This window comes from Physcomitrium patens, chromosome 11, assembly GCF_059467195.1.
Source record: "Physcomitrium patens ecotype Gransden chromosome 11, ASM5946719v1, whole genome shotgun sequence".
NCBI classification, from domain to species: Eukaryota; Viridiplantae; Streptophyta; class Bryopsida; order Funariales; family Funariaceae; genus Physcomitrium; species Physcomitrium patens.
In genome coordinates, this window is record NC_143420.1 from 14934860 (window position 1) to 14950230 (window position 15371).

The 15371-nt window shown below is 38.9% G+C and overlaps 2 protein-coding genes across 8 annotated transcripts; one reads left to right on the forward strand and one right to left on the reverse strand.

Annotated features, from left to right (window-relative positions):
- Nucleotides 1–65: 65 nt before the first annotated feature.
- Nucleotides 66–6402, forward strand: LOC112288574 (B3 domain-containing transcription repressor VAL2). Of its 4 annotated transcripts, XR_016505603.1 has the most exons (16): nt 66–327; nt 597–678; nt 961–1074; nt 1546–1941; nt 2181–2293; nt 2409–2505; nt 2802–2976; nt 3142–3218; nt 3597–3929; nt 4192–4241; nt 4420–4533; nt 4690–4763; nt 4901–5421; nt 5657–5865; nt 5967–6000; nt 6257–6402. XR_016505603.1 is itself a non-coding variant. In XM_024532878.3 (15 exons), the coding sequence occupies exons 1-15, from the start codon at nt 194–196 to the stop codon at nt 6277–6279; spliced, it is 2781 nt and encodes a 926-aa protein (XP_024388646.1). In that variant the 5' UTR covers nt 66–193; the 3' UTR covers nt 6280–6402. The 4 variants fall into 4 exon arrangements, 2 of the variants coding, with proteins under 2 accessions (XP_024388646.1, XP_024388645.1); XR_002971606.3 differs by lacking the exon at nt 6257–6402 and having other exon boundaries at nt 5967–6245; XM_024532878.3 differs by having other exon boundaries at nt 4901–5865.
- A 3743-nt stretch (nt 6403–10145) lies between these two features.
- On the reverse strand, nt 10146–15360 carry LOC112288591 (uncharacterized). 4 transcript variants are annotated; one of them, XM_024532908.2, is made up of 10 exons: nt 13661–15360; nt 13412–13546; nt 12742–13215; nt 12007–12111; nt 11685–11825; nt 11357–11560; nt 11148–11246; nt 10829–10888; nt 10675–10738; nt 10146–10551 (listed from the first exon to the last, which is right to left on the reverse strand). In XM_024532908.2, the coding sequence occupies exons 1-10, from the start codon at nt 14285–14287 to the stop codon at nt 10475–10477; spliced, it is 1986 nt and encodes a 661-aa protein (XP_024388676.1). In that variant the 5' UTR covers nt 14288–15360; the 3' UTR covers nt 10146–10474. The 4 variants fall into 4 exon arrangements, with proteins under 4 accessions (XP_024388676.1, XP_024388678.1, XP_024388679.1 ...); XM_024532910.2 differs by having other exon boundaries at nt 10829–10940; XM_024532911.2 differs by lacking the exon at nt 10829–10888.
- Nucleotides 15361–15371: the final 11 nt, after the last annotated feature.

Consider the following 15371-nt stretch of genomic DNA (forward strand, 5'->3'; position numbering starts at 1 on the left):
GGGCTGGAAGCATCCTCCGTAAGATTCTCGCCAGTCCCACTGCTGCGTGGAATGCCAAGTCCCACATTTAGGTCTCTCTCGTTTCAGACCACATCCGCCACGAGGCCCCCCCCTCCCATCTCACGTCCTTTCTTCTGATTGCTACTCTTGGGTTTGCGTTTCACTCTCCCCTCCTCGCTCGTGCCTGTTCGGCATGGCGATGGACAACAAGATCGAGTGTCGAAAGGTTTGCTGGAACTCCAAGTGCGGCACCAGCAGCTCCACCACCTGGCGCCCTGGCTGGATTGCGCGCAACGGGCGCACTGCCGAGCTCTGCGATTACTGCGGGTTAGTTCGTGAATGTCTTTCCAATCTTAAACTGTCTAACTTACTCGTCCTAATTCTTTCTAGACGGAATCGCCGTTTTTCGCATATTGCCGAGATCATATTCAGCATTTCCAATCTCTTAACTTCCCATCGTCGGACTTCGGCACTCGACATGCACATACTCAACGGTTTTTTTTTTTGGTTTTTTGGTTTTTTGTTTTTTTGTTTTTTTTCTTCTATCTTCTGCTTCTCTAAGGTGGACTTTGCTTGTGATCATCTGCTGCGGTCAGACTAGCTTATCAACAATCTTCCTTTTGTGAGACGTACCATAGCGACGATGCTGGATGGAGGACATGTAATTTCTGTAAAAAGGTATGACATTTATGCTTTCACGCGCTTTCCAGCCTATTAGACGGTATGATTCACTAGAAAAGCAAATAAAATTGCTTTTATTTCCACTACTTTGCGCCTGAAAATGCTTATCAATCATCTGGAAAAGTTCTTGTTTTTACCTGCAGTAATACATAGTTCACTTCTTAATAATAACGCCTGATTTATGTTGTTAGAACTCAGGAAGAATTGCTGGCTATCAGAAGTTTTGGTACGTAAAGTGCTACAGAAAATTTACGTTTTGTAATATGATATTGCTTGCAGCGTGTGCACTGTGGTTGTGTTGCATCTGCCAACGGAATAGTACTACTTGATAAAGGTGGAGTAGAGTGCATTCGGTGTGCCACAGCCCATGATTCGGCTGGTTCTATCTCCTTGGTACGTGCGGGCTATAATGATGCATATAGGGTTTGTGCGAAGCCTGTTTAAAGGCGTTTTCTTGGAATTTGAGGGAGTGGGGGAGCCCAAAAAGGAGTGTTAAGGGTCGAGAATGACTTGAAAAGAGAGATACACCGCTGGATATTGGGTGCGAGAGAGGTTTTTTTGTGCACTATAATTTTTTGCAACAGGTGCTTCGCATGCTGGAGAATTTTCATTTTCTTGAGTCAATTTTGTAAGAATCATGTTGGGGCGCAGGAAACCTTCAAGGCAGTAAATTCAGGACCTCTATACGTAGTGGTCACAGATAGATGATGGTATCGACGTGTGCCGGAATAATGATGAATGGCTTTATAAAGAAGATATTTAAGGATATTGGGGGTTCATGATTAATTTGTGTTCAATCAGTATTGTACATGCTCTTTTCTGACGAAATAGTTTTTAATTCTTGTTTTACATTGCATTTTGCAGGTTGGTAAACATGGACAACAGCTACTCTCTCCAGCGGTACCTTTGGAGAGCGGTAAAGTGGTCGATCCAGCTGTTAGAGGCTGGTGCGAGGGATATGGAGCTGCATTGGCTGTATGTCAAGTGGACGGGGGAGCATGGCCGCCCTCATCTGCTGCAAGGACATCTTTGAGCCCTCCTACTGGACTGGCTCGACCTTGGAGTACTCCGGAAACTGATATATCAGTTAAGAGCAAGGATGGTGTAGACTCAGCATCACGAGAGCAAATAACGTTGGAGGTGATGGACTGCGGTGGGGAGGGTACTGAAAGTGACAAAAATGTCAGTCTAGATCGAACGAAGGCTGGAGGAGCAGTAGGTGGTGGTGCTGCTGCTGGTAGCTCACAGTCAGCAGGACAGGTTATTTATTATTTGTGTCTTTTTTATGTTTTTATGGTTTATTTTTTATATTATGTTGTGGCATTCAATAACATTTAATTGGCTTTTAACCCGGAAGTATGTGGATTCCGGCGGTAGATTTGGAAAACGTATTAGTGCAATTAAGAAACTTCGTTGCCCCTGATGAATTCAGCATATTCTTACGGTATTGTAATCATAATAACCAGCGACTCAACAGCCGTTTTCGCTATGATCTTCAGGGATCACTCCGTGTAGCGCGGCCACCTGGAGAGGGAAGGGGTCGCAACCAGTTGCTACCTCGTTATTGGCCTCGAATAACAGACCAGGAGCTGAAGCAGATCAATTCTGGAGAGTATCCTTTCTAAGTTTGTTTATTCAAATTTGTGTAAATAGGGGTTACGGGATTCAGTGAGTTTCGAGTATCATTACAATCTAATCTTCAGTTTTCACTTGACAATGCATTACAGCACACAAACTACCATCACTCCTCTGTTCGAGAAAATGCTGAGTGCCAGTGATGCCGGTCGGATTGGTCGTTTGGTGCTTCCAAAAGCATGCGCCGAGGTATGCATGTGGAAGTGTGTTAGTGTGAGTGTGAGTGTGAGTATGAGTGAATGTGTGCTTTGTTCTGGTAACTTTGTGAAGAAGAATGAAGAAGACATGTTTGTATTCGAAGGCATGGTCCCTTTCAATGTCCGCTTGCTTCCAGATGTTACCCTATTTGAAGTACCTAAATTTTTGGACGCTCAGAATGCAGAGCGGATCATTTTGAAATGATAGGGTTTGAGTAGTTGTTTGAAAGTACCATACGGATTACGTGTCTGTAAGGACTAGCTGAAGAGCTGGAGGTATACTTGCAGGCGTACTTTCCACCCATCCACCAGCCAGAGGGATTACCCTTGAGGATTCAGGATGTCACTGGGAGGGATTGGGTGTTCCAGTTTCGCTTCTGGCCCAACAATAACAGCCGAATGTATGTGCTTGAAGGTGTCACCCCATGCATTCAATCGATGAAGCTTCATGCAGGGGATACAGGTGTTGACATGTCAATTTTTCTTCTCTTTTTTATCTTTTTTATTTTATTTTTACTTGCCTTCTATTAGTAAAAGGGATTTCTGAGTACAACCCTTACTTCAACTTATTTTTGGCTTGCAATCTTGAATTAAAGTTCTGAATCCTGAAATATTTGAGTTGTTCCAGTAACATTCAGTAGGCTTGAAGCCGATGGGAAGCTGGTGATGGGTTATCGCAAGGCTCCAACCTCTCTCTCCTCCCAGGTTTGTGTTAAGCAAACTCATGCAGTCCTCCAGAATTGTACAGAAATATCGGTATTGGTTGTGAATAGATGGACGAAATTCAGCGGCTTCAGATTCGTTGAGGATACGAGTGTGAGTATTGCTGATATCGGATTTAGGAACACTCTGAAGTGCTGTCGATATGTGTATGAGCACATATGCTATTCGAAAACCCGGCAATACTAACAGCTTAGCATTTTAAAGCTTGTTCCTAGTACTTCCTAAAGTGAGGTGAGCTGAGGTTGTATTTTCGAAATGGAGCAATAAATCTCCTTTAAATCGGCGGCTGCGATATTGCTTTTGTTTTTAGATGATCCAGATGAGATCTTGAATACGCACGCCATGTTTCATTTATTTCAGGATGCTGGTGCCACTCGGGTTGGTCCCAACGCTAGTAATGGCTTATCAAACCCAAGCAGCGCGGTCATTCAAACAGCAGATGGATGGGCCTCAAACGTGGGAGCACCCAAATCAAAAGAAAGCGGCGTTAGTATTGGTCAATTGTGGTCCTCGCAGATGGATAGGAAACGTGGGCGGCCATTGGGCTCTAAAAGCAAGCGCCTTCGACTAGATAGTATTGATTCTATGCTTCTCAAGTCCAATTGGGAGGAGGCTCAGGAGCTACTGCGTCCTGCTCCCTCTGCTTCTTCTACCGTCATAACAATTGACGGTCACGAATTTGAAGAATATTCGGTACCAACATACGAATGATCTGCCATCTAATCATGTTTAGACGCTTAATTTCTCTCATGTTGTCGGCTGTTTGTGTGTGTGTGTGTTTTGTTAATATTCACGCACATTTAAGTAATTACCCCTCTACACATGTGAACTTTGAAAGTTCTTTTACTACCAATTAGAACATGTTTTGGTGTAGTTTTGTTTTCGTTCAATTCATTAACATGGCTTCAATAATATAACTTGTGTACTGTTTCTGACAGTAATGTTGCTTTGCCAGGAACCACCGGTTCTTGCGAAACGAACGTTTATAACCAAAGCGCCCTCCGGGTAAATTATGTCGTCTTCATTTCTTGCACAGTTAAATTCATGTAACAAAGTTGGTATCCTCTACCTTCTAGTATGCTAAACACTGGAGTTGAGCGTCTAGAATGAAAAGTCCATATTGGTTGAATTCGAGCCCCAAGCTAGATTAATCCTGAATTAACAATCCGGGGTTTTTGTGCAGGGCTCAGGAACAGTGGGCTCAATGTGATGACTGCGGGACATGGCGTCGTGTACCTGTTGATGCTTTTGTACCTGCACGGTGGTCGTGCTCACAGAATAGTTGGGATCAAACAAGGTGATTTTGGGACTTCGGAACTCACTTGATTGCAGTGGTCAGCTGTACGAAAGTTTTAAGTTTTCATTAACTAATAACGTGAAACTATTGGTTTTTTGTAATCGTGTGGACGTAGTATCACTATATCTTGTGACCTTTACTTCGTTCTTTCTCCAGAGCTCAGTGCAGTGCTGCTCAAGAAGTGAGCAGTGACAAATTAGAAGTGCTACTGGGTCCTGGACCCACTTCAGGCAAGTCCCATATCTTCGGGAACATTTCAGTTGGCCCTGGATGAGGAACGTGATGCTTTTTGTGTTCTGGGGTGCAAGGTTAGGCTATGGATTGAGGGTGACAGAGCCTGGGTGGTGGGGTGTCTGACATGATGCAGAGGGTGGGAAGCAGGAATATGCACCTAAGGTAACCCCTACTAGCAGGGAGGAAAATGTCTCTACCACATCAGCTGCGGCAGGCTTGGACACTTTGGCCCAGGCAGCATCAACATCTCTGAGTCCTGTGCGAACCACCAAGCACCCAAGGCATCGCCCAGGATGTACCTGTATTGTATGTATTCAGCCCCCAAGCGGCAAGGGGCCTAAACACAAAGCGTCCTGTATCTGCAATGTTTGTGTGACAGTGAAGCGTCGCTTCAGGACGCTTATGCAACGCCGTAAGAAGCGGCAATGTGAGCGAGAGTTTGAAGCGTTCCGTAATAAGCGAGAATGGCAGGAAGAAGATGCTTCCGAAATTGCTGATATTGGTAGAGCTGGAACAGTAGACGCGGCAAACGATGTCGATGATGACCTTCCTACACCACCAGTTTGTTCCAGAGATGGGGTTTCTGAGGATGGACCTGTTAAGGGAGCCATTGACTTGAATATTCAACCCGATCATGAGGAGCGCGTAAGTATGGTACGCTTGCTTCAGGATGCACATCTACCCCTATCTGCTTATCTACATCAGCAGCGGCTTTCTTCTCTTTATGTTGGAGATCTAGTTTCAGATCATGTCAGTAATGATGCCACTAGCAGCCACGAGGATACTCTCTCAGAATCTTCTAGCAAGGCTGAGGCAGATAATGAGCTTGAGGTGGCTGGTCATGTACGACATGAAGCTCAGCGAACTCAGACATCCCTTGGATATGTAGAGCAACCAAACTTTGTGGAGAGCTGGGATGCAAGAGGAGTCAAGCCCTCGGAGTTCTCAGGAGATTCAGTCCACTCTAGCTCATCAAAATTTGAGTTTACCATGATGAATAATGTTGCTGCATCGTCCGCAAAGAAGCATGTAACTGGAGCAGGTCGTGGACGGCAAATTTGCATAGGTTGTGGTGAACCAATTGGTTCCGCAGCAAAGGTAACTTCTTGCATCAATACCTGTTTACATTGCGATTTCTTGTCTGAAATGATTTGGAAGTGTTATCTAACACCTAGTGTTTGCCCATTACTGCCTCCCAGGTTTGCAGACGATGTGGCACCTGCACTGCCTTCGGTAAGAAGAAGCGAGGGGTGCCCCTTTAGATACAAACTCTGGTCACTTTACAATATGCCTTTTTTGTATCCACAAGCTTTAGGTTGAGGAAAAATACCTATTGCTGTTGATATTTACCAATAAGGATTGGTGAGGGCTGGTAGCAGTCATAGCTTTTTGCAACTCTTTACGCTGGTTGTAGGTTAAACTAATTGTGACTGGTTACAACTCTATTGGCAAGTATATTTATCTTGAATTTCACTGCTCGGATGTGTAGGAGAGGAAAAACTTAGATGCTGAGCTTGGACAAAAGTACATGTTTCGTTGTTGTCTATGCCTAAATCTGTAATCGAGCTTCCTCCAGATTAATTGGGGCTGCGTGTGCCTACTTTCTTTGCATCATAATTGAACAGGTATTCATCACTTTTACATTGTCGAGGTTTGATTCTACTGTAACATGATGGATGAATCTGTTGTTATCAAATGGCGGATGGATTTATTTTATGATTGCACTGAATGATTGGTTAACTCAACAGTGATCTCCAGGAAGATATGTTAGTTCAAAGAAGAGGATATAAACGTCCTAGAAGCCAACAATGTTTGCTCCGTTCACTTATTTGCACTTGAAACCACTCTTTTCCTTCACTGTGGTATTACCAGAAGAAAGTTTGTATGGGTGTTGGTTTTCTCTTTCTCTTTTCTTTTTTCTTTCTCCGTCCTCATAACCTTGTTTTGGTTGTTCTACAGACCTCAAGGTTAGGAATTTTCAGAGAGAAGATTTGTTGTTATATCACAAAAGCTAAATTTTTCAAATATTCTTAAAATACAATTGGTTGAATACAATAATATGTAGTGTGCAATGGTTTTAAGAAGAGTGTGGAAATTGCCAGACCTTGAACGTTGTATTTTGTGATGTTTCTTTTTGTCAATGCTTATGAAGATGTATAGATACATACACGTATATATATCTATATGTATATGAGTATATATATATATATATATGTACATGTAAATAAACTATCATAAGTTACTATGCACGTTCTATCGAATATTTTGCTGTTATACCCAATTCCCATATCTAAAATTATAGTTTTCATCTTATTATGTATTTTAATTGTGCTTTAAACACGTAATACTACTTGTTAGAATTCGCTTGCTTGAAATCTAGTTACAATTATATAAAGACTGGTTATATGGCAATGTTATTAATGTTTAAATTATTTTTGTGGGAAAGCCGAATTCTATGCATGCTCACTCATGAAAGTAAAAAATTGTAACAATAAAAACCTAACATTATTGTTAAATAAACTTCAAATAAAGGGTCTTGATACTTTTAAATGACATCCTACCCTTTCCCTCATCAATGACTGTATCAAATTATTTTTCTTCACTGTTTAATAATAAAGTATTTCAGCTCTACTGTTAGTTTTGAAGCTTTAAATGGAGCCGAAAACTATATTATTTTGAACAATATGATATCATTAATTCTTCTCAATATTTTTGGGGAATTCTATCTTTTATTTTTACAACATTATACATGTTATTTCGTATCTAATTTTCTCATGTTATTTTTACTCGTTTCTGTCTCAATCAGATTTAATGATCCTAAAAAGTACAACTTAACTTTTTTACTTTTACTTTTATACTTTTTAAAATATTTTTTTTGCTCTTTAGAGTTTAACAGTGATTGAGAAAATATTAACACATACATGAATAACCCATTTACTTTATGCGTCTAAAAAATTGTACTTTTGATACGTGGCCAGTGAAACGAGGCTTTAGAAGTATTGCCAGTCGTCAAAAGTAGCTATTTTGACAGTTTTCATTACCGAACAATTCTATTGACAACTACATTTGCAAATGAATTGATACAAAAAAATTAAAAATATATATGTTGCAAGTTCTTCATAAAAACTTAATAATATAAAAAATTAAATAAAAAAATTGGTCAAAAATCCAAACATATTTACAATCTCTCTCTCTCTCTCTCTCTCTCTCTATATATATATATATGCTTTTTCTATATTTGGCGCCCAACTAAGAACACACAGAATTGAAATGAGTTTAATACACAAACAAAATGAATTGTTTAAATCAGTTAATTTATTTTTTCTTTATTTTTTGTTTTGTTTTGGTACTATTAAATCAAAATAGTAATAACTGTAACATTTATTTTCATGAGATTTTGTTGAAAAATTATACATTCCAAACCTTTTATTATTACTTGATTTAAATTTAAATCCAAATAAATATAGCATAACTGCAACTTGTTGTTTGACACATTGAGAACTTGAATTAATAATTACGATCATTTTAAGATATGACAAGATTTTTTACATGTTTCATTAAAAGTTCAATAAAAATTACAATCATACGATATACCATATATTGTAGTTGTGGTATGAGTAAATCAAGTCGTAACTTCTAAAGGGAATTGATACATTGACTAGGGTTTTTACTAAATTAACCAAGTTTTGGTCACAATATCTTATTATATACCACATAATTTTAACACATAATCTTTTTGTATTAAAGAAGAATAAAAATATGTTTATATTTATTATTGATATGTGTTAAAACTAGTTGAAGTGTTAAAAATAAGTTAATATATCACATTCATAAATTGATATGTATATATAGTATCTTACTTTGTGTTAAAATCATGTGTACATATATCAATTTAATATATATATATATATATATATATATATCAAAATTATGTGGTACACAATAAGGTATTATAACCAAAACCGAGTCAAAAAAGTAAAAATCCTAGTCAATGTATTGATTACTACTTTTCAACAAATATAAAGACCCTTTTAATTTGATTTCAAACTAATTTAATACAAGCAATTTTTATTTCATGGATTGTGAAGTATAGCTTGAAAATAATGTCTCAATTCTTAGCATCACTTACTAAGTTATTTTGAACTTAAGACCATGTTTTTAAAGAAATATTTTTTGGTTATTGCTAATGCCACCATAATTTTTGCTACTTCCACTAAAATCCACCACCTACTTTGTACATGGTTTTAGTTTTTTGATATCAATCAAAGCTTTTGTTGATATTTCTAATATATATATATGTATATATTTAAAATCATATAAAAATTATACTTAATTGTAATATGAAATAATTTTAAAATTAATAAGCTTAATTTTTTATTATATATCTATATATATATATATATATATATATACATTTTTTTAAGTAATATTAACAAAAGGTGTGGATGCCATATTATAGTATTACTAATATCATGTTTTATATTGTAATATGTTTTAATGGAAAATTAATAAATTTTATTTTTTCTTTTCTTTTCACATAGATTATATTGATTAAATTGAATAAAAAAACACAGTAGTAGTTTTTTTAAAAGATAATATATTTTAATTAAATTAAAAATATGCATATAGTTTAAGATGCTTATTGATATTTAAAATTTACAAATATAATATAAATAACCACATCTAAACTATATTTAGTGGTATTTAGCCACTAATATTTATTTTATAAATTAATAAATTTTAAGTATTATATATTTTATATTAAAGATGTATATATTACAAAACATGTCAAATAACAAGTTTTACTTTGTCTTTTATGATTATATTTTAAAATGAATTTAATTATTGATCTTCACAACAAATTTTATTTTTAAAAACTTATTTTAAAATAATAAATCATACACATGAAAGACTTTACTTTAAAGCACATCAAATTAATCGAGAATGTATTTTTAATTAACACAAAATATATGTGGTTGTTTTATTACATTCAAAATTATAAGTTTATTAATTAACCATTATTAAAATTTAGATGAATAACCTACCATTAGTATTTCTTATATAAAACAATGCAAAGGGATAAACCAAAGAGATAAACCTAATGAAACTAAAACCATCTCTAATTGGCTATATATCTCATTGTTTTCTTCAAAAATGAAGCAAAAGTGAAGCAAGAACTCAATTTTTGGAATCACAATCTTAATGATGTTGGTGCAAATTACCAAGAGTAGCATTGCAAGATCACTAAGCATGGAGCTTGGAGGCTCCCAACAAATAAATAAACTAACAAATATTTACTCTTGACCATCTTTTTTGTGGCCAACTACACAAGTTTCCACTAGTATAGTATGTATATATATATATATATATATATATAGTTCTTAAAATTATGGAATATATTGAAAGATGATCTAATCACATGGAAGTGTTAACAAATGAAAGTTTCAAAAGAAGTAAGCATAAGCATAGAGGCACATTTTATGGTTTTTTCTATGCAATTGGAAAAAGAAACTTGGTTAAAAACCAGAATCTAGCCTACAATTTGACTTGACATGAGCTACTCAACCTTGCTCTAATAATGATATTACATGGCTTACTTGAAATCAAGTGTAAGATTAAACGTACTGCTCTAAGTTGCACTGCAGAATCAGATTATATGGCCTTAATTGCACAGAAACTTTTAGAAGTACATAGGAAGAGTAAGAGCTTATGAGCCGTGCAAATTGCTTCCCATCCCTCCAGTTTTAGTGAAGAGGTTGAGTTGCTCTTTTCCAATTTTCTGACCTTCAATGAGAAAGCCAGTTGGATCATAACTTAACTATCTCATCACTCCAAAATAACCACAATACACTTAGGCCACAGCAGTTGGAAAGAAAGCAACTGGAGTTAGTCCAATTCAGCACATACTGGATAAAATGAAAGCTTTACTCTTGTGTCGGTGAGTTGTAGAGCTGCCGAATACTGCCAGATGCTGCAAACAAGCACAATGGTGAAACGATAAGAGACAGCAGCTATTTCCAATGCAGCACAAGGAGATATGCAAAAAGTGTACGCAATGTACCATAAAGCCAGTCCCGGAAGTGGGAATGGATAGCAGCCACCAGCTCGCGTTCCTTGTCAACTTCCAGGGCAGCATTTTTTATATTTAGTTTCAATGTTTCAGCGGCTCTTGACTGTTACAAAAGTTTTAGCGTGGTCAAAAAAGTCATATGGCATGAACTTTTGCACCATCAGCTGATTATGAAGAATTAGTTACTGAACAAGTGCTTATGAAGGCAATGTTTCAGGAGGAGCATGCATTCTAATTATGGAATGAAACGATCTGTGAAAGAAAAATGTTGCAGAAGCGACGTGATCAGGAGGATGAAACACCGACTCACCCTTTGTTCTACTGCTGCAATGTATAACTGAGGTAGAATGAATGGGTTTGCACTGGTGTGATGCATCGAGTCTGAATCAGGTATGCTCCAGCTAGGAATCTGCGATTGTTCAAGAACCAAAAAAGGGCCAGAGTAAGTTTCATAACTAGATTATATTGCCAGGCATGTACAAGTGACTGTGAAAGTGTCATGAAGTTTCAAGTATTTACCGTGAACATCGCAAATTTGTCAGTTGGAAGAAGTGATGCACCCACAATTTGGGATGTTGCAGCATGAGCAGAACGTTTGAATGCATCATGTAGATTTGCCAGTCCCAATGTTAATACGCAATCCCATTTATTAATTCTCGCGTCTACACCAACTTGTGCTAAATGAGCTTCCAGCTTTGGGTAAAAGGTGTTGTAAGGAGCCACCTGTTCCACCCAACAACCACTCAAGCCAAGAAGAGATAGCTGAAACCAATACAATAACTGCAAGTAAGAATAATCTAAAGATTAAAAAATCAACAATTGTGTAGAAGCTAGATAACCATCAAACCTGCAAGTTGAGGCTATCACCGGTGAACAGAGGCCGTAGATTTACACCCAAGTAAAAAATGCTCTCTCGGCAGTTTGCAACGCATATACGAGCAGTTGGAACAATAATCTGCACCCTCTCACAGTGCTCCACTCTGACAGCCTGCATGCAAGTGATAAAATCTCGAATTGGTGGCTTATGGGCTCCTGAGAAATCATTTCGTGGAGAACTGATGTTAACCATACTTCTTCTGATTGGTATAAAAGACACTGGGGTAAAATGAGCTTCTAATAGCTTATAAAACGTTCAAACCAAAGACTTTTCAAATACTTGTGTAACTTACCTTCCCAACAGCCCCAAGTACAACAATGGAATCCGAGCATCCAAACACAGAGGCATATTTAAGGGGCGCAAGAACATACACCACAGAATCCTGGCAATATGAAACCTGTAAACAACTAAAACATGGAGTTAGTAAAAACTTGTCTAGAGTTTTTACGTTTTACGACTTTAATTGCGTACTGGAACTTCAATCCAATAAACCAAATTTTAAATGAATGTAACAGGAGTACTAACAAAAAATATCACCACTCAATATTCGAAATGTACAAGAACCAATTAACGAGTTTCTCGCTTAACAGACGACACGGAAGCCATTTGCAGTTTCACGAGGTCAACAAATGTACAGTAAGTGACAACTTGCGGAATTCATGATTCAAAATTGAAAATACTCTTGAAACCTTGTCCCCACGAACAGCAAAGTTCATATTAACACCCACTTTCGATAGCATAGGCTGACGCATTACATTTGAGCTCCTTACACGGATGATAAAAACGACCTACAGAATGAGCAGGTTCGGGGGAGGTAGCATCATTTTGCGCACTCCTGAAGGACTTTGTAACCAGCAAGGGCTTCAGGCTTCCACAAGAAGCATGGGTACCAAATCACTACAAAAACTGTAACTAGAGCAAAATGTACCTCACATTCTAGTTCAATGTTCCATATGAAGACACATATCATTCGTGAAGTAGAACCATAAGCACAAATTTAGAGGATCGAAGATACAAAAAATATAACCTTTACTGAACCGCCCTTAATGTCATTTTCTCCTTTCGATACAGAGGACCTTATTACGCCATCAATGAAGGTCAAATTCTCAGGACGCCAATCTTTGGACGAGCTCAAAGCATCATCTGGTGCAGTGGGAGCCTGGACATCTCTAGACGTAGCTAAAACTGAAGGAGTCATTACATCCATCATATTGACTTCTGCTTGCGAGGACGGTATTTTCCCAGGTGGGAACATTCGACGAACTTTGGCTAATGACTTCTCATCCCTCGTTAGAATGGTATCCCACTGGCTCTCAGATGCAGCACAGAGATGATGTTGCACCCACTCCAATACTTGCGTCAACGCTACCGGAAGCACTGGTACATGTGGATCCGCTCCAGCAAATAATGGAGCTGCCTGACTCAACGGTACTGACTCCATGCGAGCATTTTTTGCTCTTAGGAAAAACCCGAGTCGCTCAAACCGCTCCGGTGTGATGACCTGAGAGAAGACAAACTCTTGGTCCAGCAGGACCAGTTACTCAATGACGAGCCAGATTTTGGACAAGTATAGTTCTAAATCTGAATAGACTCGATATATACCCATCACTTAATCATTTATCAACAAATGTAAGAACAAACAATTAACCTCACATATGGTCATACAGGAACAAGACCAAAGTTCTTCACGTAATTACCTCCAATCCCTCTTTGTTGGTTTCAGAAAGAATTGTCAAGAGAGATCGCAAGTGCTTTCGCACATACTTCAACTGATGACCCTCCTCTTCTGCTTGGGTAGGCATCAGACGCCGAGAGACTCCAGCTAATCTGACCTGCAAAGGTACCCAATATCTACCAAGACAGTGAGTGTCACCAAACCCTTCAAGTCAATGAGCGTGATACGTCGAAAACAGCCTTTAAGTTACGTGGCAGATGGAGGTGCCTGCCTTCAAAAGAGTAGAAGCTGGGAGAATCCCATCAATTGCAGAAGTACAAGGCCATACGTCAGCCACTGAAGAGGCATCTCGATGTGGACGGGACGGTGCTCTTCGGTAGGTTTGGAGGTACAGATACAAGAGCAGATCGTCGATATCGGCACCGACAGACTCAATCTCATTCACAAGAGAACTGGCTAGACGATCCACTATGGTCCCCTCGTCGTTCAAGGTAGAGGCCAATGTCTCCAAAATCAGTTGCGCGTATTCCTCCGTGAGTTCCAAAGCTGCAGCTATGCCTGTAATGGATACCCGTCTTGTGATCTCAGATACTGATGGTGTCGATGGAGCACATACGAGGTTGGTGGTGTTACTTAGCGACCATGAAGATGTACACGAAGTCAAAGAAGGGGGAGCTTGCGAAAGTAACTTTCCACGAAGCGTCATTAAACTGGCCAATACATCACTATGCATAAGGCTGGGAATTGGCAAAGTGCCATATTCAAACGGCTCCCGCCTCACATGAAGCCACGGTGGTTCCCGTGTCAATCCTAAACTCCGGCTCGATTTGGTGAGGGCGCTCATACTTTGCGATCGCATAAACCTTGGAAAATTCGCTACTGGTGTCCGATCGCCCATGGCATTCGATAAATTCTAGTTAGGGTCGATGATTTTCAGTTTGCGAAGCTTGACATTTACATCCTCTTCTGTCTCAACATTGGATCCTAGTGACATGCGAATCGGTGATGAAGATGATAGTTGCTAATTATTTCTAATCAGCAACAACAGGGTGGAATCATCATCATCATCATCATCATCATTCATGCCTGAAACAAAATTAAGCAAACCCTACACACGAAGCCGATCTCTCCTTCGTTTCTGTACAATATGCGGTTTCAGAATTGTGACTCTGTGCAGACCAATTGTGCTGATCACTATGTATGCCTACTAGAGTAATCCAGTCGGCATTAGAAAAACCCCTCCCACACAAAGAAACCGAATATTTCTACATATATATGATCAAAACCGGCAACATCGAAAGGATGTGTCTGGTGAAATTCAAAGCACACTCATGTATCTCACGTCAAGATCTTCCAACACATGCTTTTCGCCATATCTTATCACAATGTTCCTGGTCTGTTGGAGAAAGAAGACGAACGCAGAAATCGACACAGTGAACCCTCCTTTGCAATCACCAGTTCACATCTCCACAACGACGCGAAAGATTCAAAAGCAACTGAAACAAATACCAAATCACAGCATGCACACACAATGTAGCATAAATTCTTCACACCAAAGATAATTGGGACAAGCAGCCAATACAAGCAATACAGCAGCTTAGCACAACCACAGATTGACGAATTCAGACAGAATGGAGTGCAAATTGTTTCAATTCACCACGTCAAAAGCTCATTCATGCCACTCAACCTCCCAAACAAACATCTCTAAACCTCCATCGATCCAAAAACCTTTTAAAAAAATGAAGTAGTAGATTAAAAGAAAAAAGGGGGAGGAAGAGAAGGCAATCGGCCCAATTCTCCACCCACAGCGGAAGTTTGCTAGAGAAAGTTCGCAGTGGGCGACCGAAACAGTAAGGCACGCAGTCGCAGAGTCAATGACAAGTGATGAAGCAATGCGGAGAAAGTGGAAAACTGCATGTGCAAGATACGAAACAGGGGAAGGGTGGGAGGGATCCGTCCTCTGGCCACGAAAAGGCTTTGTT